The sequence below is a fragment of the Carlito syrichta genome, unplaced genomic scaffold (genome assembly GCF_000164805.1).
Source record: "Carlito syrichta isolate Samal-C Ts95f unplaced genomic scaffold, Tarsius_syrichta-2.0.1 Scaffold306997, whole genome shotgun sequence".
NCBI lineage: Eukaryota > Metazoa > Chordata > Mammalia > Primates > Tarsiidae > Carlito > Carlito syrichta.
The window spans coordinates 493,769-516,732 of NW_007251093.1; the positions used below are offsets into that span (position 1 = coordinate 493,769).

The window sequence follows — 22,964 nt, forward strand, 5'->3', positions numbered from 1 at the left end:
TTTTGAGTTGGAGTCTCACTGTCGCCCAGACTGGAGTACAGTGGCTGCTCCCAGCCTCCGCAGCCTCCACCTGCTGGGCTCTGGTGATCCTTCTGCCTCAGCCTTCCGAGTAGTTGGAACTACAGGCACGCGCTACCAGGCTCGGCTTATTTTTTGATTTATTGTGGAGATGAGGTCTCGCCAAGTTGCCCAGGCGGGTCTCGAACCTGCGGGCTCAGGCAGTCCACTCACCTCAGCCTCCCAAAGCGCGGGATTACAGGCTCAGCCACTGAGCCCGGCTAGGAGCCGCATTCTTGCTGAGGATCCTCTCCATCCTCTCTTCGGGTAGGCCTCACCACAGGGCCTAAGAGAATTAAGAAGCTGCTGTAACCCCTGCCTCCTCTTCCTGCCCAACACCACCTGGGAGAGTCCATTGTTCCATTTGATAAAGTGAAAAACCGGGCTGATGTGAGGATGCAGCCTACAGATTAATGGTGGTCTTGGAACTGCGCCCAAGAGCCCCGACTCCGAGTGTTGAGTTGTGTCCTGGATGGACACCCCTCAGCCTCTGGGAGAGTCCTCCTCACCCTCACCCCATGCCCTGAGACAACCCCCTCCTCTTTCATAGCACTACAGCCCTGGATCCCAAAGCAGGGTAGAGTTCTAAAAGATAGTATCTCACACCCAATGCAAAACTTTAGGCCTTAGGGCCAAGAGGACCTCGGAACTGTGGTTGACCGAGGCCCAGAGAGGCAAATAACGTATCTAAGTTCACACAGTTCCCGGGCTACTACTGTTAAGGGCTGAGCTGGAAATGAAACCGGGATCTTCTGATCCAGTTTTCAAATTCTTTCCAGCCTTGAGATTTTGTGATTCCCTCATGCAGCTCCAGCAGGCTTTTCTCTACCCCAGAGTTGCTTTTGAAGCAGGGAATTCAGAATAGGCTAGACATAAAGTGAAAAGCTAAGTAATTTTAGACTAGAGGAAGCGTTCAAACATTTTTCCTTACCACATCAGGCCTGACAACCCTGTGGGCTGGAATGTGAACTTTCGAGTCCACCCCACCCCTCAGATTATCAAAGAAAAGTTCATCAAAGTGTAGCAATAGCGCACACCAACTTTTAGCTCATAGGTTACCATAATAATCAGTCTATCAAGTCTCCTGTAAAAGGCAAAATTTGTCTTGGGTGGGGAAGGCCAACCCTTAGCTCAGCAGAGGTGGAGAGATAGTAACCTCTCAGGAGAGATACCCCAGCCCACCCTCTTTTACATGATAATCATTGTGAAACTATATTAAACTTCTTGTAAGAAACAAAAGCAAGGTCTTTCTTTAAGACACCTATCCATGCCTCTTTGGCATGTCTATTTCTCTTTCTAATATATTACGTTTTAAAACTATACTGGTTGCCACTCTGAAATTCTTTTTGGTAGTGAGGTAAACAACTCACTACCAGTTGCACTGCACCGCACCTGGCAACGTTTTCATCATGAAGTTCTTGCCCTGAAATTCCTGGCTGTGGTCATAAAAGTTCATGTCCTTGGCCCACAGAGGGAGTAAGATTCTTCCCTAGAGCGTTTGGAAATAAATCTAGTAGCTTCATCTCTCTTCTCAATATCAAATTTTTAAGCCTCCCTAAGTTATCATCCTCACACTTCCCACTTTCCAGGTCCTGGGACTCAGGTGAGCACACTCATTCTTTCCCTTCTCCTAGCTAGTCCCTTCTCCATCTCTGTATCTCCAGCTGACCAGGGGATGTTTCTGGATTTGACTGGAATGCAGAATCACAGGATGTTGAAGAAGGAAAGATGTTAGAAATTAGAATCCTGTCTCACTGGAGGGCTGATCCTTCTCTCTAATGCTTGAGGATTAGAGTGGATATCAGGGCTCTTACTCACTTATTAAGCACTTAAGAGGTATATATTTTAATGAGCACCAACTATGCAGCAGGCACTGTGCAAGAACAATAGTATCTCATGTAATTCCAGTGATTAAGTTTGAAGCCCATTTCACAGCCCAGGAAGTTGAGGTTCAGGAAGGTTCTCTAATTTTCCCTAGAACCATAAAACTAATCAGGTGTAGGATTAGGAAGAAAACCCAGGTCTGACTCAAAACCCAAGCCCCAGGTACAGGAGGGGCTGCTGGCAGTGTATAGGGGAGCTGGTAGTGAAACACCATCTCCTCTGCCCCATCCAAGTTCAAAGGCAGGGATGAATGTCACCATGGACAGGGTTCTGTATCTTCAAGTCACACCTCAGAGAAGAGAGGTCATAAGGCAAGGGGGGCAGGAAGCCTAGCTCTCTGACAGCCCAGACCAGTCAGCCCTCAGACTGTGCATTTGTGATCACCTGGCTGCATTCTGGAAAGTAACCAGTCACACACACAGGCAAGAAGGCTGCCCCTCCTCCCCGGGGTTGAGGAAGCAGGAAAAAGGGGTGGTGAGAGGCAACCAGCAGGTCTGCAGAGCAGCAGTGGCTGGCATTCCAGCCAGGATGGTCTCTCTCTGGGGCCTGGTTCTGCCCCTTTTCTTCTGCTGCTGGGAGGAAGGAGTCTCTGGGAGCTCTGCAGGTAAGGAGGCCAGCGGGGCCTATGGGCTTCTACCTGGTGGGGCTCTGGGTGTAGGTTTCAGTATGGGCAGCCCTTTGTGGGTGAGGATAGGCTCTCTCGGGTTAATTATAGTTTAGACATAAGGCTATATATGAAGAAGTATTATTATTGGCAGAGTATGCAAATGACAGTGTGTGTCAGTGTCAGCATACACAACACTCTGGTGCATACACATGAGTGATGCTGTTGTCATAAGGGTCCCTGTGAGCTTGTCTTTATGCGTGAGTGTGAGTATGTGGGGGAGGAGGTGGGGGACAGGGAAGTGTCAGCTGGTGATCATCTGTGGCAAGCTGAAGAATGTGGTGTAACAAGATTCTGACTCCTCCACATCTATGACCTAGTGTAGGTTTCCTTCAAAATGCAGTGTTTGTGTGAAAAGTCTCTCTGTTGCAAACTATGCGGATAGCTGGGTGCTGAGAGAGGCAGGGCTTTTATGAAGGAAGGGAATTAACACTGATATCTCCCTCGTAGGAACTGTGCCACCTTGTTACCTACATTTTAGGAAGTAGATTATGTTTTTTTTTTTAGTTTGTATATATTTTATTTTAAAGATATGGGGTACAATTCAGGATTCGTTATACAAGTGGATATCCTACAGGTAAAGTCTGGGCCTCCCTTGTATCCCCACTTTGCCTGGTTTGAGATCAGGTACCCTTGTTGATGTTGTGTCCCCACCCCAACCCAGGCAGTATCCACTATTGCCAATCCCTTATCTTATAGTATGATGGCAAATGTTAGGGTCCGCTTATGAGTAAGAACATATGGAACTCTGTTCTTTGTTTCTGTGATAGATCATTGAGTATTATAGACTCTAAATCCTAGGTTATGTTTTTAGAACAGTTTTTGGTTCCAGGCAGGATTGAGTGGAGAGTACAGAGTTCCCATTTATCCCTTGTCCCCACCACAGACAACACCCCTCCCACCAACACTCCCACCAGAGTAGTGAACCTGCATGGGCATTTCATCATTTACAACCTCTTTAATCCTCCCAATAGTCCTACTGGATAAATACAATTCTGGCACCCCTGCCTCCGCCCCTTTAAAGGTGAGGAGACCGAGGCCGATGGGATTGGAGAACACAACCCCAGAACCAGAATCTGCCTCCACGCAGACCTAATCACTGCACCTCACTGGCTTACACGCGCTCACAGCCTCCCAGGTTTGTGGTGCACATTTTCCATTTTGTTTAATGGAATCTCATGAAATAAAGCTCCATTTTTTAGATGAGAAAACTCAGGCTTGGAGCGAGGAGACTTGGCCAGGGTCACCCGGTTCATACACAGCAGAGCCAGCAGCAGACAGGGGAACTCAAACCCAGGATCTGAAGTTCTCACACTTGCCTCTTCGCATCATTTGAGGGATGGACCGGGAGAGCTGAATGTTCTAGGGCTGTGGAGGGGCTGGGGTGGGCTTTGCTGTATTGGAGAAGACCCCCAGAGGTGAGAGCCTGGGGTGGGGGCCTGCAGGAGGTCTGGAGCAAAGAGGCTAGGGCTTGGCGAGCATGAGGAGGTGTCACAGTGGAAATGACACCATGGGGCTTCCGGAAAAGGAAGAAAATGTATCGTGGAAAGTCAGAGGCCAGACTGCGAGAGCACCACTCCTTGGGCTTCAGGCTATGTAGGCTGGACCAGGAGGGCGCAGAGGAATGTCTCAGGCCTTGAAGTGCTGAGAAGGAAAGTGTATCAGAAAGGCAAACTAGCAGCTCCTGAAAAAGCCAGAGTTGTGTGTGCCGTTGGGCAGACAAAGGGTAATGAGCATAGAAGCCCATGACCCCCCTAGGGGGCAGAGGGGTACAGCTGCAATTCGCACTGCAGTCAAATGGGCTGTGTGCTTTCCAGTGACCCCTTGAGAGGACACCGTTTGGAGGGGTGCTTATAACCCTTTGTGGCCTGTGGAATGTAAGAGCTTTCCTGTTCACCAGCTCCTTTGGTCCTGATCACCTTGGCAGGGAGGTCTTGTGACCCTCCTTCCCAGGTGAGGGCATGGAGGCCGGGGGAGCCCTAGTGGCTGACCTGGCTGGCAGGAGGCAGAGGCAGGATTTGAACCAGTAGTGCAAGTAGCAGGCGGCAGAACTAGAGTCGCAATCTAGGTTCCTGACTTTGGACCCATCACTCAGCGAGGTCCACAGGAGAACAAGTCAATAGAGAGGCCCAATTCTGACACTCTGGGGAGAGGTCCTACTAGGCCTCTGAGAGTATCTCAATGAGGACCTTCTTAAACCATCAGAACACCAAAAACGGTGTTCGTATTTTCATCCGCTTCCTTCTGAGTGTAGGGTTACCAGATAAGACAGGGCATCCAGTTATATTTAATTTCTGACTGGGATTGGTGGCTCAGCCTGTAATCCCAGCACTTTGGGAGGCTGAGGTGAGTGGATTGCCAGAGCCCGCGGGTTTGAGACCCACCTGGGCAACTTGGTGAGACCTCATCTCTACAACAAATAAAAAATTAGGCCGGGCTCGGTAGTGCATGCCTGTAATTCCAGCTACTTGGAAGGCTGAGGCAGAAGGATCGCCGGAGCCCAGCAGGTCGAGGCTGGCGGTGGCCGGGAGTGGCCACTGCACTCTAGTCTGGGCAACAGAGTGAGACTCCAACTCAAAAGAAAAAAAAAATTAGCTGGGTGTGGCAGCACACACCTGTAGTTTCAGTTACTTGGAAGGCTGAAGTGGAAGGATCGCTGGAGCCTAGCTAGTTGATGCTGGGTGGCTGTGAGTGTGCCACTGCACTCCAGCCTGGCAATGGAGTGAGATTTCAACTCAAAAAAATTTTTTTTAATTTCCAGTATAGAGGGTTTTTGTTTTGCTTTGTTTGGCGTAAATATGTCTCAAATATTGCATGAAAAATACTCATACTAAAAATATTTACTTATTATAATTATGAATTTATCTGAAGTGAAAATTCAGTTTTATCTGATATCCTGTATTTTTATTTGATAGATCTGACAATCCTTGGTCTGCCCCCAGTGTGAACCCTACTTCTCTATAGACAGGAGAGGCACCCTTTGTCAGGACATAAAGCATTCTGCTATAACAATACTTGGGAGATTGAGGCAGGAGGATTGTTTGAGCCCAGGCATTCAAGACAAGCCTGGGCACCATAGGAAGGCCCTATCTCTATTAAAAAAAATTCATTGTGACCTCTCTCGGGGACCTTCACTCAGACCACCTCAGGGGCCACTTCTTCTATGGAAAAGTGCCAGCAAACACCTCTAAAATGTTAGGCTTTGCCTCACGTGGCTCCCCATTTCAAGTGGAAAATGCCTGGCCCACAGGTTCTGTGGTTCTGGGGTTCTATCCCTGTAGTTCTCAGTCGTAGGTGGAAAGTGCTCTTTTTTCTCTTGCTGGAGCCCAAAAACTCTGCCCTCTTCCCTCACTGTCTCTGGAGGTTCCCCCCAACACACTCCGAGTCCTCCCAGCTCCCTGTAAAGCCGAAACCCTCCTCTTTCTTGTATTTTAAAGGTGCTTAGTTCCTTCAAAGTATTATACAATGGGGAAACTTCTTTCAGGAAGTTCTGTGAGCCCAGTCCCTGATCTGCATTTCTGAGCTCCCTTGGACTTCTGCCTTCTCTGCTCACCCTTGAAGGTGGATGCTGGCCCCACACATTCCCTCTGATAGCCACAAGCCAACAATCAGCTAGGATCCCAGGTCTTGCCGTCTATGAGTGGGTTTTTGGGCTTCAGAGGACATCACTCTGGGCAACCCCAGCCGGTGGCTACTTCAGGGGCCTGGGCTTCCCAGGGCTGCCCATTCTTACTTGTTTATAGAGCTGAAACCGGGGTAACAGCAACTCCCCCCTCCTCAGCCTCCTTCCAGTGCACAGGGAGTAACAGAAAGAGCTTGTGTGAAGCCCACGGGGACTCTCCACTCACAGAGTTGATCTTACCCAACACAGGCACCCATACCGGCAGACATGACACTTTGATGACATCAAATGAAGCAGAAGTGCCTTATGTGTATCCAGGGGTCAGGATGGGCTCAGAGGGAGCCATCCAGACCACTGGTTTTGCTGAGACCTCAGCACCGGGCCATGTCTCTTTGGAGGCTCAAACCCTGAGCACTGAGAATGTTTCTAGGATCTTAATCCTAAATGGCATCTTTCCAGAAGCAGAAACCAGTGGAACCAAGACCATTTCCCCTGCAACAGGGACCAGGGCACTCACAAAAACAATACCTTCCAAGTTCATGGGTGTGATAACCACCCCTAGAGAGATGTCAGCCACAAGCCATGACCTCACAGGAACTACAATGACCACTGTTGAAACCATCACACGCAATGATCCTGAGAAAACCATCTTTGAGACCCTCTGCACCGAAGACAGCTCTGAAGAGGCAAGGAGGATTGTAACTGGCATCGTGACATTGGCGCATCCTGCCACAGACACTGAGGGCTTGTCCTCAGAGAGCAGCTCCTCTTCCGACGGGTCAGCTGCGGTCCTCACCACCTCCCAAGCCACGGCACCTGACATCATTATTCCCTCTAAGGCCGTGGTTGCCTATTCCGTCACCCACATCGAGGTGACCAATTGCAGCATTACAGAAACAGAAACAACTGCCATCATTTCTGGGGTCTCAGACCCAGATCACAGCCGCACAGAAGGAGCCAGGGCCTTGTCCACCTCTGAAACACTCACTTCGCCTGACTCCACGGAAGCAAAACCATACATCACCGAGGAAACAATCTCTGCTGAGACCTTGGCAACAGCCAGTGCCACAGGGTCAGTGGGACCTGATGCCACAGTTGAGAACCCACTCCCCACCGTTAGCACCACAGAAAGAGTAACATCGGCAGCCAAGGCCACTACCCCTGATGGAATTTTGGTGACCATTAGCATGAACCCCTTGGAAGATATCTCTGCTCACTCTGTTGAGAGTCCAAGCTACCTTGAAGACTCAGGAGCAGTTCCAGTCTCCACTGAGGCTGGGTCCACAGTGGGCAAAGAGGCTTCCTCTGCCAGGTCCTCAATTTCAGTCTACAGCCCCTCAGAAGTAGCCACCATTAAGAACGCCACCTCTTTAGAGACGTCTACCACAGAGAGTACAACCAATGGACCCTTCCCTTTCACCAGGAGCCCTCTTTTTTCTGTCCAGCCAACTACAGTCAACAGTAGCCGAGGAACAAACATCACCCTAGCCAAGAACATGACCTCAGCAAAGACCCTGATGAAGCCCCCAAAAGCCACACCCACTAGTGTTTGGACAAAGTGGACCATAAAAGTGACTGCAGGTGAGTGGCTTCTCTATGTGTAGTCTTTGGGAACTTAGGGCTTGCAATTCCCAGGATGTCCACATGCTTGTGGACTTGGGAGGGAGGAAGGTTCTGGGGCCTGTGCTGAGCCCTCTCACTGTTGTCGCCTCTTCAGGATCTCCTAGTGCTTCCTGCCCAACTCAGGAATAAGCAGAGTGAGGGTGATGTATGGAGAATGTGGGGCTGGACGTCTGGAGAAAGCAATAGGAGTCTTGGCACTGCCTTTTACATACTGACGCACCTTGGACAACTTCCTTGGACAGGTGGGGCCTCAATATCTCCACCTGTACTTGGAGAGGGCATCTTTGAATGAGCACTGAAGCCCTTTCCAGCTCTGACCCTCCGTGAAGTTAACTACTGGCCTGCCAGTAGTTACTGGCAGGCCAGTAGGCAAGGCCTTACCTTTTATTTAAAAGACTCACCCTCATGCTTTAGAAGCTTCTGATCCAGCCCTTGGCACACAGAGGGGCAGCCTGCAGGTTCTGGCCCAAGTTACTGCTCTCTGAGCAGTTGGGACCCCAGAAAAGTTGGGCTTGCTGGATGCCCTGCTGGGATTTGTGCCGTAGATAGCGACTTAAGTAAATAGGGCGAAGTCTTGGGAGTTTAAAGCTACATCTCTAAGATAATAGGTACTTCTTGGGGGAGAAGTTCATTGTCAGAAGCTGCTAGGCAGGCCGGGCTCACACCTGTAATCTCAGCACTTTGAGAAGCCAAGGTGGGAGGATTGCTTGAGCTCGGAATTTCAGACCAGCCTAGGCAACACAGCAAGACCTTGTCTCTACAAAAATTAAAATATAAAAAACAAGATATTGTTTGGTCAGTCCACGTCTTCGTCAGCCTGTGGCCTCCACTTCAGTTGTGGCCTCCAAGTCAACCTATAGCCTCCGTGTCAGCCTGAAGCCCTTGCTTCAGTCTGTAGCCTCCACCTCAGCCTGTAGGCTCCACTTCAGCCCATGGTCTTCATGGCAGCCTGTGGCCTCCATTCAGCCTGTTGCCTCTACTTCAACCAGTAGCCTCCATGTCAGCCTGTAGCCTCTATCTCCACTTGCTATCACTGTGTCCTTGAGTCTCATCCCTATGAATCCTTAGCTTTCCCTGACTTTCTAGGAGGTGAAATAAACATAGAAATTCCAACTGCAAAAAACAAAAACAACAGGAAAACAAAAAAAGAAATCCCAACTGCTTTACTAATTATCTTTGTATTGTACACAGGGCTAATATAAAAAGACTTCATAGCCAGTAAACGCTGGCACCAGCTGGATATTTTCTCTGGTGCCAGGCAGTGTGCTGTGAACTCTGCACATGCCATCTCCTGTCATGTAACCTTCAGAATAACCTGAGAGGTGGGTGTCATGACTTCACCTGACAGGTGTAAAGATAGTAAGTAAGTTCTCCTGGAAAGATGGCTGTGGAATCAAAGGGAAGTCTGTTTGATTCCAAAACTTGTAGTCTTTCCATTGTACATTTATTTTTAAAAACTTATCGATATATTTTTATTTCAAAACATTTTCTTTATTATTTGTTGATTAGATGATACATTCATATGACTTAAAATTCAAAAGATACAAAAGAGTACACCATAAAATGTCTTCTTCCCCTTGCTGCCCCCAAGTTCCCAGTTCTCACACATGTCACCTGTGGGATCACTTCTAGTGTATCACATTCTGGACATGAAATATGTTTATGGATGCGTATATATTTCATCCTCTCTCTCTCCTTTTTTTTTTTTTTTTTTTTTTGACCCAGGCTGAAGTGCAGTGGCATGATCACAGCTCACTGTCACCCAGGCTGGAGTGCAGTGGCATGATCACAACTCACTGCAGCCTTGACCTTCTGAGCTCAAGCGATCCTCTTGCCTCAGGCACCCGAGTAGCTGAGACTACAGAGATTCGTCACTATATCCGTCTAAATCTTTTTAGCTTTTTGTAGACACAAGCTCTTGTTATGTTGCCCAGGCTGGCCACAAATTCCTAGGCTCAAGCCTCGGCCTCTCAAAAGTGCTGAGATTCCAGGCACGAGACACTGCACCAAGCCTAGATAAATTCTAACAGTATTGTGATTGGTAGAAATGACTACAGGACAGCAGATAAGGCCAAGCAGACTAGGGCTCCATAACCAAACATTCTTGCAGAGCTGCTAAGCCATGAAGGCTGGATTAGGAGACCTCTTCAGCCCCTCACCAATCAAAAACTAGAATTGGCTGAAGGCACCCCTCAGAGAGCCAGCCTCTCTCCAGCACGTTCTCTGGTTGACCCTTTCTCAACAGCCTCCACTGATGACCTCCAGGTTTTTCTGTTTTTGTTTTTGTTTTTCAAAGATAGGGCCTTACTCTGACTTCCAGGATAGAGTGCATTGGTGTGATCATAGTTCACTGTAACCTTGAATGAACTCCTGCGCTCACAGCCTACCAGGTTTGTGATGCATATTTCCTTTTAATTTAATGCAACCCCATGAAATAGGTCCTCCTGGCTCCATTCTACAAATGAGAAGATTCAGGCTTGGCACTAGGAGACTGGGCCAGGCTCACCCAGTTCGTATGCAGTGGAGCCAGCAGCAGACAAGGGAACTCAAACCCGGGGTCTGAAGCCCTTGCCACTCTATGACATTTGAGAGACGGAATGGCAGAAGTGAATGTTCTAGGGCTGTGGGGGGACTGGGGTGCGCTTTGCTGAATTGGAGCAGACCCCCAGAGGTAAGAGCCTGGGGTGGGGGCCTGCAGGAGCTCTGGAGCAAAGAGGCTAGGGCTTGGAGAGCATGAGGAGGTGTCACAGTGGAAATGACACCATGGGGCTTCCGGAAAAGGAAGAAAATGCATCGTGGGATGTCAGAGGCCAGGCTCCAAGAGCACCACTGTTTGGGCTTCAAGCTGCATAGGCTGAACCAGGAGAGCTCAGAGGACTGTCTCAGGTCTTGAGGTAGTGAGAAGACAGTGTACCACGAAGGCAAACTCGCATTTCCTGTAAAAGCCAGAGCTGTGTGTGCAGCTGGGCAGCCCTAATGAGAACAGGAGCCCATGACTCCCTTAGGATGCAGGTGGGGTGTAGCTGCAATTCACACTGGATTCAAATGGGCTGTGTGCTTTCCAGTGACCCTTTGAGAGGACACCATGGCAAGGAGTGCTTGTAACCCTTTGCAGCCTGTGAAATGTAAGAGCTTTCCTGTTCACCAGCTCCTTTGGTCCTGAGCACCTTGGCAGGGCTGGTCTTGTGATCCTCCTTCCCAGGTGTGGGCATGGAGGCCAGGGGATCCCTAGTGGCTGGCCTGGCTAGTAGGAGGCAGAGGCAGGATTTGAACTAGTAGATCATCCGACCGCCCAGTAAGTAGCGGGTCACAGAACTACAGCTGCAACCTACGCTCCTGACTCTAGTTCCATCACTCAGCAAGGTCCAAAGGAGGATGAGCCAAGAACAGGGGCCCGATTCTGACACTCTGGGGAGAGGTCCTGGGCCTCTGATCGGTCTGTGGGCTGCTTGTGGCCCAGCGCATCGCAGTGAGGACCTTCTCAAACCATCTGAACAACTAAAAAGGGGTTCGTATTTTCATCCATTTCCTTCCAAATGTAGGACTCAGGGCAGGCATATACCATATAAGACACAGGACATCCAGTTTAATTAAATTTCCAGGATGGAGTTGTTTTGTTTTGTTTTTTTAGTGTAAATATGTCTTAAATATTGCTTGAAAAAGACTCACACTAAAATTATTTATTATTATAATTTATTTACCTGAAGTGCAAATCAGTTTTATCTAGGTGCCCTGTATTTTTATTTGCTAGATCTGGCAATCCTTGGTCTGCCCCCAGTGCAAACCCTACCTCTCTATAGACAGGGGAGGCACCCTTTGTCAGGTCATAAAGCATCCTGCTATAAAGATACTTGGGAGGCTGAGGCAGAAGGACTGCTTGAGCGCAGGCATTCAAGACCAGCCTGAGCACCATAGCAAGACCCCATCTCGATTAAAAAAAAAATTCGTTGGGACCTCCCTCAGGGACCTCCACTCAGACCCCCTCAGGGGCCACTTCTTCTATGGAAAAGTGCCAGCAAACACCTCTAAAATGTTAGACTTTGCCTCACGTGGCTCCCCGTTTCAAGTGGAAAATGCCTGGCCCATGATTTCTGTGGTTCTGAGGTTCTATCCCTGTAGTTCTCAGGCGTAGGTGGGAAGTGCTCTTTTTCCTCTTGCTGGAGCCCAAAAACTCTGCCCTCTTCCCTCACCCTGGCAGGAGTACCCCACACTGTCTCTGGAGGTTTCCCCCCACACCCCTAGTCCTCCCAGCCCCCTGTAAAGCCGAAACCCTCGTGTTTCTTGTATTTCAAAGGTGTCTGCTTCCTTTAAAGTGTTATACAATGGGGAAACATCGCTGGATGAGAAGAGTATCCATGGGAAAGTAACACATTCTTTTAGGAAGTTCTGCGAGCCCGGTCCCTGCTCTGCGTTTCTGGGCTCCCTTGGACTTCCGCCTTCTCTGCTCACCCTTGAAGGTGGATGCTGGCCCCACATGTTCCCTCTGATAGCCACAGCACAACCGTCAGCTAGGATCCCGGGTCTTGCCATTTTGAGTGGGTTGTCAGGGCTTCAGAGGACACCAGTCAGGGCAACCCCAGCCCGTGGATGCCTCCCAGGGCTGCCCATTCTTCCTTGTTTATGTAGATGAAAACTGGGGTAACAGCAGCTCTCCCTCCTCAGCCTCCTCCCAGTGCACAGGGAGTAACAGAAAGAGCTTGTGTGAAGGCCACAGGGACTCTCCACTCACAGAGTTGATCTCGCCCAACACAGGCACCCATACCAGCAGACAAGACACTTTGATGACATCAAATGAAGCAGAAGTACCTTATGTGTATCCAGGGGTCAGGATGGGCTCAGAGGGAGCCATCCAGACCACTGGCTTTGCTGAGACCTCAGCACCGGGCCATGTCTCTTTGGAGGCTCAAACCCTGAGCACTGAGAACGTTTCTAGGATCTTAATCCCAAATGGCACCATCTCAGAAGAAGAAACCAGGGAAACCAAGACCATTTACCCTGCAACAGGGACCAGGATGCTCACAAAAACGATGCCTTCCAAGTTCACGGTTGTGATAACCACCCCTAGAGAGATGTCAGCCACAAGCCGTGGCCTCACAGGAACTGCAATGACCACAATTGAAACTGCTACCGGCAGTGATCTTGAGAAGACCATGTTTGAGACCCTCTGCACCGAAGACAGCTCTGAAGAGGCAAGGAGGATTGTAACTGGCGTCGTGACATTGGCGCATCCTGCCACAGACACTGAGGGCTTGTCCTCAGAGAGCAGCTCCTCTTCCGACGGGTCAGCTGCGGTCCTCACCACCTCCCAAGCCACGGCACCTGACATCATTATTCCCTCTAAGGCCGTGGTTGCCTATTCCGTCACCCACATCGAGGTGACCAATTGCAGCATTACAGAAACAGAAACAACTGCCATCATTTCTGGGGTCTCAGACCCAGATCACAGCCGCACAGAAGGAGCCAGGGCCTTGTCCACCTCTGAAACACTCACTTCGCCTGACTCCACGGAAGCAAAACCATACATCACCGAGGAAACAATCTCTGCTGAGACCTTGGCAACAGCCAGTGCCACAGGGTCAGTGGGACCTGATGCCACAGTTGAGAACCCACTCCCCACCGTTAGCATCACAGAAAGAGTAACATCGGCAGCCAAGGCCACTACCCCTGATGGAATTTTGGTGACCATTAGCATGAACCCCTTGGAAGATATATCTGCTCACTCTGTTGAGAGTCCAAGCTACCTTGAAGACTCAGGAGCAGTTCCAGTCTCCACTGAGGCTGGCTCCACGGTGGGCAAAGAGGCTTCCTCTGCTGGGTCCTCAATTTCAGTCTACAGTCCCTCAGAAGTAGCCACCATTAAGAACGCCATCTCTTCAGAGACATCTATCACAAACAGTACAACCAATGGACCCTTCCCCTTCACCAGGAGCCCTCTTCCTTCTGTCCAGCTGACTACAGCCAACACTAGCCGAGGACCGAACATCACCCTAGCCAAGAACACGACCTCAGCAAAGACCCCAATGAAGCGCTCTGTAGCCACACCCACCCGTGCTTGGACAAGGTGGACTACAGAAGTTACTACAGGTGAGTGACTTCTCTATGTGTGGTCTTTGGGGACTTGGGGTTTACAGTTCCCAGGATGTCCACTTGCTTAAGAAGTAGGGAGGGAGGAAGGCTCTGGGGCTTGGACTGAGCCCCCTCGCTGATGTCGCCTCTTCAGGACCTCCTAGGCCTTCCTGCCCAACTCAGGAATAAGCAGAGGGAGGGTGGTATATGGAGAGCATGGGACTGGATGTCTGAAGAAAAAGGTAAGGGTCGGCCGGGCTCGGTGGCTCAGCCTGTAATCCCATGCTTTGGGAGGCCGAGGTGAGTGAATTGCCTGAGCCCACGGGTTCGAGACCTGCCTGGGCAACTTGGTGAGACCTCATCTCTACAATAAATTAAAAAAAAAAATTAGCCGGGCGTGGTAGCACACGTCTCTAGTTCTGGCTACTTTGGAAGGCTGAGGCAGAAGGATTGCCGGAGCCCAGCAGGTCGAGGCTGCGGTGGTCGGGAGTGGCCACTGCCCTCCAGTCTGGGTGACAGAGTGAGACTCCAACTCAAAAAAAAAAAAGAGGTAGGGGTCTTGGCTCTGCCTTTTACAACCTGATGGACCCTGGAGAACTGCCTCCCCCACTCTGGGTCATGGTGTGTCCACCTGTTCTTGGAGAGGGCATCATTGAATGAGCACCGAAGTCCTTTCCAGCTCTGACCCTCCGTGACGTTAACTGTTGAGTAACCAGTGGTATCAGGCAAGGCCCCACCTTTTATTTAAAAGACTTGGCCCTTGTACTTTGGAAGTTTCTGATTCAGCCCTAATCACACAGAGGGGCAGCCTGTGGGCATGTGGCCCAAGTTGCTGTGCTCCGAGCAGTTGGGATCCCAGAAAAGTGGGGCTTGCTGGAAGTCAGGCGAAGTGGGTGTTTCGGAGGTGGACAAGGCCCTGACTCCTGTGTGGCTGTGATCTGGGTCTGAGCCCCTGCTGGGATTTGTGCCACATATAGCAACTTAAGCAAATAGGGCAAAGTCTTGGGAATTTAAAGCTACATCTCTAAGATAACAGGTACTTTTCAGGGGAGAAGTTTATTATCGGAAGCTGCTTGGTGGCTCACACCTATAACCTCAGCACTTTGGGTGACGAACGTGGAAAGATTGCTTGAGCCCAGGAGTTTCAGACTAGCCTAGGCAACACAGCAAGACCTTGTCTCTACAAAAAATTTTTTTTTAAAAATGAAATGTTGCTCGGCCAGTCCACATTGCTTGGAGGCCACACCTGTAACCTTGAACTCCTAGGCTCACCCAGTCCTCCCACTTCATCCTCCCAAGTTAGCTGGGATTACAGGTGCGAACTACAATGCCTACCTAATTTTTAAGAATTTTTTGTAGAGATGGGGTCTCACTTTGTTGTACAGGTTGGTCTCAAACTCTTGGCCTCAAGCGATCCTCTTGCCTCAGCCTCCCAAAGCACTAGGATTACCGTTGTGAGCACCCATGTACCTGGCCTACCTCCAGGTCTTGAGAACATTCTAGATTCACTTTCATTTCTCACACTATCCTTTTGACTTCTCCAAAAGTGGGTGGTACCTTAAGACACTAATTTTTCCTCTTGTTGGGAAGATACTAAAGTGGGCCTAATTATCCCAGAGAGGAAATCCTCTTTTCACTTTGTTGCAAGTAAATGTAGGATCTGTGTAAATACAAAAACATTTGCACATGAGAGTGCACACATTATGTGCCAGCTGGGGAGAGGCTGAGCAGCCTGAAGCCTGCCTTGATTCCTAAGCTAACTTGACCGTATTTTCATCTTCCTACTGTTCTCGCCTTGCAGGTGAAGATGGAGGCTTCCTTCTCCTGAGGCTGAATGTGGCCTCGCCAGAAGACCTCACTGACCCCAGAGTGGCAGAGAGGCTGATGCAGCGGGTGAGCAGGACCTCTCTGGGCCAGGGGAGCAAAGTGTGAGGTTTTCAGGGACCGCAGGGGCATCAGAGGAGCTCAGAAGAGCAACTGCTACACTTGGGAGGAAGTCTCATTTCTTATGAATTGTTAGGAGCTGAATCCAGGGATCCCTGCCTGGCTTTGAGGAACTTTGGGGAGTTCTTCATTCCCCTTCTCTGCAATGTAAACCAACCCTGCCTCAATTTCTTTAGGTCCTTAGAAGTTCTGCCTTCTGTCCACATATTGATGGACAGGTAGGCAGGACTCTAGGCTGCAAGTGGCAGAAACCTAAGTTTTAGCAGTTAACACAAGAGAGGCAAGGTCTGAGAATCCTAGAAGTGGCTCTTCCAGCTTCAGGTATGGCTGGATCCAGCAGCTCAAATATAATCATGGGAATTTCCTCTTTCTCTCTCTCTCTTAGATCTATTCCCTTTGTGCTTCAGATTCCTTCCTCCATATATATGGAAAGGTGGTAGTGACAACCCTAGATTTATAAGGCATGTCCCTCTACCAAAATTCGCATATCTCCAAGGAAGGACTGGTCTCATTGGCCTGCAAGGGCCACCGTGACTGACAACCCAATTGGGACCACATAAAATGGAAAGGACAAACCCCAGAGGAAATAGTGATGTAAGGAAAACAAAAACTCCATATATGTATGCTCTAGATGGGGACCACAATTGGGATATATCCGTACAAAAAGCTGGAAAAATTCTCCTAAACCCAGATCATTGGGCAGAGCTTCCAATGGGGTCAGGGCTTTGGGGGATGGTATGACTCACTGGAGGGTTAGACTGGATCAGCTCGGTGCAGATTTCACTGGCCTGCCCTCTCTGAGGCAGGGTTCCTCCACTCTGCCAAGCAGGAGATGGAGCATGATGGGAAATGGCTAGGCTCCCCTCACAGGTGTGACCAGTGAAAACGGGTCCAGCACACGGTCAGGTATGGATTGCCCATTAGCAGTGCCCCTGCCAACACCTGAAGCTGGTATCAGCACATCTTCCGGTCAGCAGTGGGTGCCACATAGCTTATCAGCAGCCCAGGCTTGGCATCACTCCTTGTAAAGGCAATCCTGGCAGTGGTGCTGGCTGGGAATCCTACACTAGTCAGGCTGGACAGGTGAGATGGCTACCCTTAGCAGATGAAGAAGGATGTGCCCATCGCAAGTGGGACCCCTTGTTGTGGGCAAAAGAGAAATGTTGTCACAAGTAAACAGGGGATTTGTTGGCAGGGTCCCAGTGTGCATAGAACCAAAGGAATGCCAGAGGAGCTGGCTTGGAAACAGGCAGGAGGAACCCAGGGGGATCTGGGGACTGGACAGTGGGAACACTCTGGCTGGGACACTGTCACTCTTAGGTGCTTCCACAACCTATGGGCATCATGCTGCCTGCACACACTATTGCACTTGAGTTCTCGCTGCCTTTTTGTCTCTGGGTCAAAGTACTGAGTGGGAATATCTGACAGGCTGAGCTTAGCACTCATGTTCATGTCTCGCTGCCAGGAGATGGGAAGAGAGGCCATTCAGGTCCTCGAAGTTCTCCTAGGTTAGAGAGGCCCAGCAGGACTCCCACCACGAGGAGTTCCCCAGACATGGCACGGGGATTTGATGCATGATGGCTCAATCAGTGACAAATGTCCTCTGCACATGATGAAGTGGCAAGTGTGAATCCCAGTCGAAGGGCAAAGCCAGGTTGAATGTCAGATCTGAGCTCCCAAACCAGAAGCTATTTCCGGAGTCAGAAAGAAATCAGGGATATCAAGAGCAGGTCAGACAGTGGAGGTGCAGGTGCCGGGCCAGGGGAGTGTTGGGTGTCAGCTCTTGTTGGGGGCCGGCCAATGGTCCTAGGCTCAGGGTCAGATAATGAGGGTTGGAACCAGCTAGATCTGGGGTGAGTTCTCATGCCTGGTGACCTCAGGTAAGTTATTTCATATGGTGTTCATCCCTTATAAAATGAGAATAATAATACCTGCTTTGTAAGGTTGCTGTGAGGTTTCAATGACAGATGTGTGTGAAGCACCCAGCCATGTCCAGCACGCAGGAGACTCAGAAGTGTTGCTGTCCTCTTCGTGTGTTCTGTCCCGCTATCCCTTCCTGCTCTTGGCCTGTGTGAGCTCATGGGCTAGTTGGGCAGGAAGTACCACCTGGCTTCCTTTCCTCCCCAGCTCCACCGCGAACTGCATGTCCACATGCCTCCCACCCAAGTCTCTTTGCTGCGTGTCAGGAGGCGCTGAAGAACATCAGCTGCAGCCAGGTGTGTCCCTGATGCCAAAAGACAAGCAGTGCTGCCATGGCCTGGATCCCCACCAGCAGGCTGGAGCCGCGGAAGTTTCCTATGAAGGGCAGCTGGCCCAAGCCCCTTACCCTAGATGTGGCAACAACAGGACCCTGGCTCGCTGAGTGTGTATATGTTGGGAGGGGGCTTCCCCTTTCCCAGAGATGTCCTTGGATGTCTCTGGGCTCATGTGTTGTGTTTTAGGAAAGAGAGACCTGATCGCCCATCCATGTGTTCTTCCATGCTGCATTAAAATTACACTCCATGTGGCTAAGAGGCTACTTGACCTGTATGCTTTTGACTTTTATTTTTTTAGTTGGGGTCTCACTCTGTTACCCCGGCTGGAAGGCAGTGACACCATCACAGCTCACTGTAGTCTCGACCTCCTGGGCTCAGGCAATCCTTCCACCTCTGCTTCCCAAGTAACTAGGACTATAGGTGTGTATCACCACGTCTGGCTAATTTTTTGATTTTTTTCGTAGAGATGAGGTCTTGAACTCCTGGGCTCAAGCAATCCTCCCGCCTTGGCCTCCCAAAGTGCTGGGATTACAGGCATGAACCACCATGCCCGGCTGACGTTTTTATAATACAGGGCTTTTGTGCATTCTTACTGCTCCCTCCTTCCCTCCCTCCCTCTCCCTCAGTTCTTGGTTTGGACCTCGGTTTCAGTACTCATGGAAACTAGTCCTGGAGCCAGCTGGGAGCTCCTCCAGAGCAGGGGCCACGTTTGTTCATCTAAGTATCCCTGAACCTAGCAGAGCTCTGGGCCTGTGATAGGACCACAGAGAATGTCAAATTGGCTTGACTTTCAAATTCTGGACACAAGAAGATTGAAAAGAAAGTCTGAAATACTCACTTATTCCTCCCATAGCTCATACCTCACATTATTTTTAAAAATTAAATGTGGCTTATTTTTTTCTACTGCAAAAACAAAATGGGCTTATGATTTTAAATTTTTGAAAAATTAAAAAAAGCCAAGCAAAACAAGAAGTGGACAAAGTAGGGGAAGAGAAAGAAAAAAATGTTTGAAAACTTTACCTCTTATATACAACTATTCTAATTTTTTTTATTTATTTATTTTTGAGTTGCAGTCTCTGCTGCCCAGGCTGGAGTGCAGTGGCACGATTGTGGCTCACCGCAGCCTTGACCTGAACTCAGGAGATCCCGCCACTTCAGCCTTCCAAGTAGCTGGGACTACGGGTGTGCGCCACCATGCCTGGCTAATTTTTAAAATTTTTTTGTATGGACAAAGTCTCACTATGTTGCCAGGCCGATCTCGAACTCCTGGGCTCAAGCAATCCTCCTGCCTCTGCCTCCCAAAGTGCTGGGGTTGCAGGCATGAACCACTGCACCTAGCCTACTCCTGTTATTAACATTTCTGTTACTTTCTCAGCTCCTCCACTTGGATGTTGATGAGATACCTCACATCCAACATTTCCAAACTTGAAGTCCTCCTGACCTTCTCCCCTAAACCTGCATCTTCTCCATCTCAGTTAATATCAATGCATCCTACAGTTACTCAAGCCAAAATCCTCGGCAGCACTCTTTAGTCCTGTCTTTCCCTTACATTTTACATCGGGAAACTGTTGGCTCTATTGCCATCACACTATGCCCAGAAGCTGGCCCCTCCTTGTCATCTCTGTCATCCTGCTATCGCCAAGATGCTTCAGGATGCCACCATCACTTCCCCGGACTACTACAATTTTACTGGATTACTGTGGGTCTCCCTGTTTCCACCTTTGTTCTCCACCCCATTTTAATCCCAATACAACAGCCAGAGCCGTCTTTATATAACAAAAGGCAGAGTGTGCCCATTCTTTAGCCCAGACTAGAGTGCAGTGGGTTGATCACAGCTCACCGCAGCCTCGACCTCCTGGGCACACCCTGGTAATTTTTTCATTTTGTTGCAGAGATGAGGTCTTTCCCAGGCTGGTCTTGAACTCCTGGTTGAGCAATCCTCCTGCCTCAGCCTCCCAAAGTGCTGGGATTACAGGCGTGGGCCATCAAGATGGGCCAGAAAAGCAGAGTTCTGGCAGAGCTTGTGAAGTTGTCATGGCCTGTGCCACCCCGCCTCTTTAACCTGCTCACTGCCTTGCAACCACACTGGTGCTTTGCTGTTCCTTGAATGTATCGGGTCTTCTCCTGCCTCAGGACCTTTGGGTGTGTTGCTCAGTCTGTATAGAAAGCCTCACAAGACATCTAATTCCTCTGCCTCCACCTTCCTGTGTCCCTTCTCAGTGAGGTCTAACCTGACCATCCTGTAAAAGAATTCAACCTCTGCTCCTCTGCTTTTATTTTCTTTGCAGCACTGATCACAACATAGCATCATACACATTTTATTTATCTTCCTTATTATCTGTGTCCTGCAACTAGAATAAAAGATTTTACCCATTACAATACTACCCTCCACCTTTTTTTACTCCAAACTATCTTTCACACTATCTCCAGAGCTTTTCTCCTCAACATCATAGCTCCTTCTGTTCCCACCTACAAGATAAACCCCCAGCTTGGTATCCAAGGATCTTCACCATCTGGCTTCAGCCAAATTCCTCAGCTCCAGGTCCTACGACCCCATCCCCTGTACCCATGCTCCCTCCATGGAAAGCTTCTCTCTAACCCCAGTCACTCCTGCTTTGACCCAGAGTGTGCCTATCATGATTCTCCCTCCGTCCCTTCTCTTACAGTACTCCTATTCATTCTTAGAAGCCCAGTTCAGATGGCAACTCTTCATGACTCTGTTAAATTCCCTACAAAGGGGCTGGTTACTTAGTCCCTCTACTTATGCTTCTGTTATAACACCTAACATACTGTGTGATAACTTATTTATTTACAAGTTTGTTACACTGTACCTGCCTCAGGACAAGCAGCAGCTAACATGGAGCCCTAAACACGAGGGCAGTGAAATATTTGCTGAATGACTAAAAGAGGTCGATGACCCTGAAATATGGGCACTGGGCTCTGAAAGTTAAGAAAATGGCATTCAGTGTTGAAGTCAAACAAAATGTGGATTTCATGGTGTAATTGTTATGAAGCTGCATTATAATTAGGCATGAATGCAGAGCTGTTTACATAAATGACTATAATGCTACTGTTACGTAAACCCCATTTTTTTTTTTTTTTTTTGAGTCAAGAGTCTCACTCTATCACCAGGCTGGAGTGCAGTGGTGCAATCATGGCTCACTGCAGCCTCTAACTCCTAGACTAAGGTGATCCTCCAGCCTCAGACTCCCAAGTAGCTGAGACTACAGGCATGAGTCATTGTATCCAGCTAATTTTTTTGATTTTTCTGTAGAGATGAGGTATTGCTATGTTGCCCAGGCTGGCCTCAAACTCCTGGGATCAAGCGATCCCCCCATTTCAGCCTTCCAAAGTGCTGGGATTACAGGCATGAGCCCCCGTACCTGGCCTAATTCTTAAGTGGTTTTTCTTCTCTTGCTTTGTACTTCTCACATTGGTGATAACTCATACAGTGGTTAACTTAATCTTAAATACTACATATAAGGACTCGTGTATATCTGAGGCTGATTACCATTACTATGGGAAGTCAAGAAATTTGTAAAAATTGATTAGCTTAAAATGTGAAAAATTATGATTGCATGAGAGGAATTGAGAGGAGAAGAAAGAGAAAGAAAGAGAAAAAAGGGAAAGACAGAAATATTGTGGCGTGTATGTGAAAATTACTGGAGATGACCAAAACTAGCCAAAACAATGTTACCAAACCAGCAAGAGCCAGAAATACCTGGAGAAAATTCTCCAATTATTTAAAATTCTAAAGGAGTGTGTATTGGAGGTGAAAACACAATGTATTTCAAAAAGACAAATGTAAATATGAACCTAAACAAGATAGCCTTCCTAAAGTCCTCTGTGCCTCAGTGTGAACTCCAAGAAGGCAAACACCCAAGCCATAGTGAGGACAAATTGAGGCAGAACTTTTCTGACCAGTCACCTCATTCGAAGCTTCTGCCACAGTCAGTGGTTCCCACATCCCTCGTGAGGGAGATTGGCTACCAGTTCATGCCAAGCAGTGAATGGTAATGAGTTCCAAGAGTGTACCCCAGGCTTAATGAGTGTGTACCACATCACCTTCCGGTCTCTACCAATGTTTAACTTGGTATATCATGCTAGTTATCTGTTATTTGTCATCCTGGCCCTTAAGATCCTTCCCTCAGGCTCACGGCACGTTTCTGGAAGTCTTCTTTAAGAGCAGGGAAGAATGGGCAAGATAATCTGTGTCTTTGGCCAAGTATCCCCAGAACCTCCCTTTGCTCCCCAGTGCCCACCGAAGGTGTCTCAACTGCTGGCCACCAGCAAACTCATGCCTGGCCCCTTGGGAAAGGGTTAATCAGTTCTTTATTCCAGTGCCAAGGTAACAGAATTCAAGTCATAGAGAGCTAGGGAGTGAGATGATGAAACTCTGCAGTTGTGTCCTTAATCTAACTGCACCACTCATGAAGAGGCACCTCTCTGCCCAGCCAGAGAAGGATGCCCCCCCAAATGCCTCCTTCCTTTTTTCATGACACTTCCTCCTCCTACACTCTCAGTGCCTCAGCTGCTTTGACTAGGGTCAACGGAAAAAATACAGGACACTCAGTTACATTAAAATTTCATTTAAGCAATGAATACTTACCCCCAAAAAGCCAGGATTGGTGACTTACACCTGTAATCCCAGCACTTTGGGAGGCTGAGGTGGGAGGAAGGCTTGAGGTCAGGAGTTTGAGACCAGCCTGGGCAGCATAGCAAGAGCTTCTCTCTATAAAAAGATTTTTAAAGATATACAAAGATGTCCCAAATGTTTCATGGGACAGTCTTTTTTTTTATTTGAGTTGGAGTCTCACTCAGTCGCCCAGACTGGAGTGCAGTGGCCGCC

The 22,964-nt window shown here is 48.9% G+C and overlaps 1 protein-coding gene across 1 annotated transcript; it reads left to right on the forward strand.

Annotated features, from left to right (window-relative positions):
• The first annotated feature begins 2,469 nt into the window (after positions 1-2,469).
• Positions 2,470-18,056, forward strand: MUC20 (mucin 20, cell surface associated). The gene is made up of 6 exons (XM_021715317.1): positions 2,470-2,545; positions 6,477-7,808; positions 12,164-12,385; positions 12,477-13,934; positions 15,718-15,809; positions 17,988-18,056. The coding sequence occupies exons 1-6, from the start codon at positions 2,470-2,472 to the stop codon at positions 18,054-18,056; spliced, it is 3,249 nt and encodes a 1,082-aa protein (XP_021570992.1).
• Positions 18,057-22,964: the final 4,908 nt, after the last annotated feature.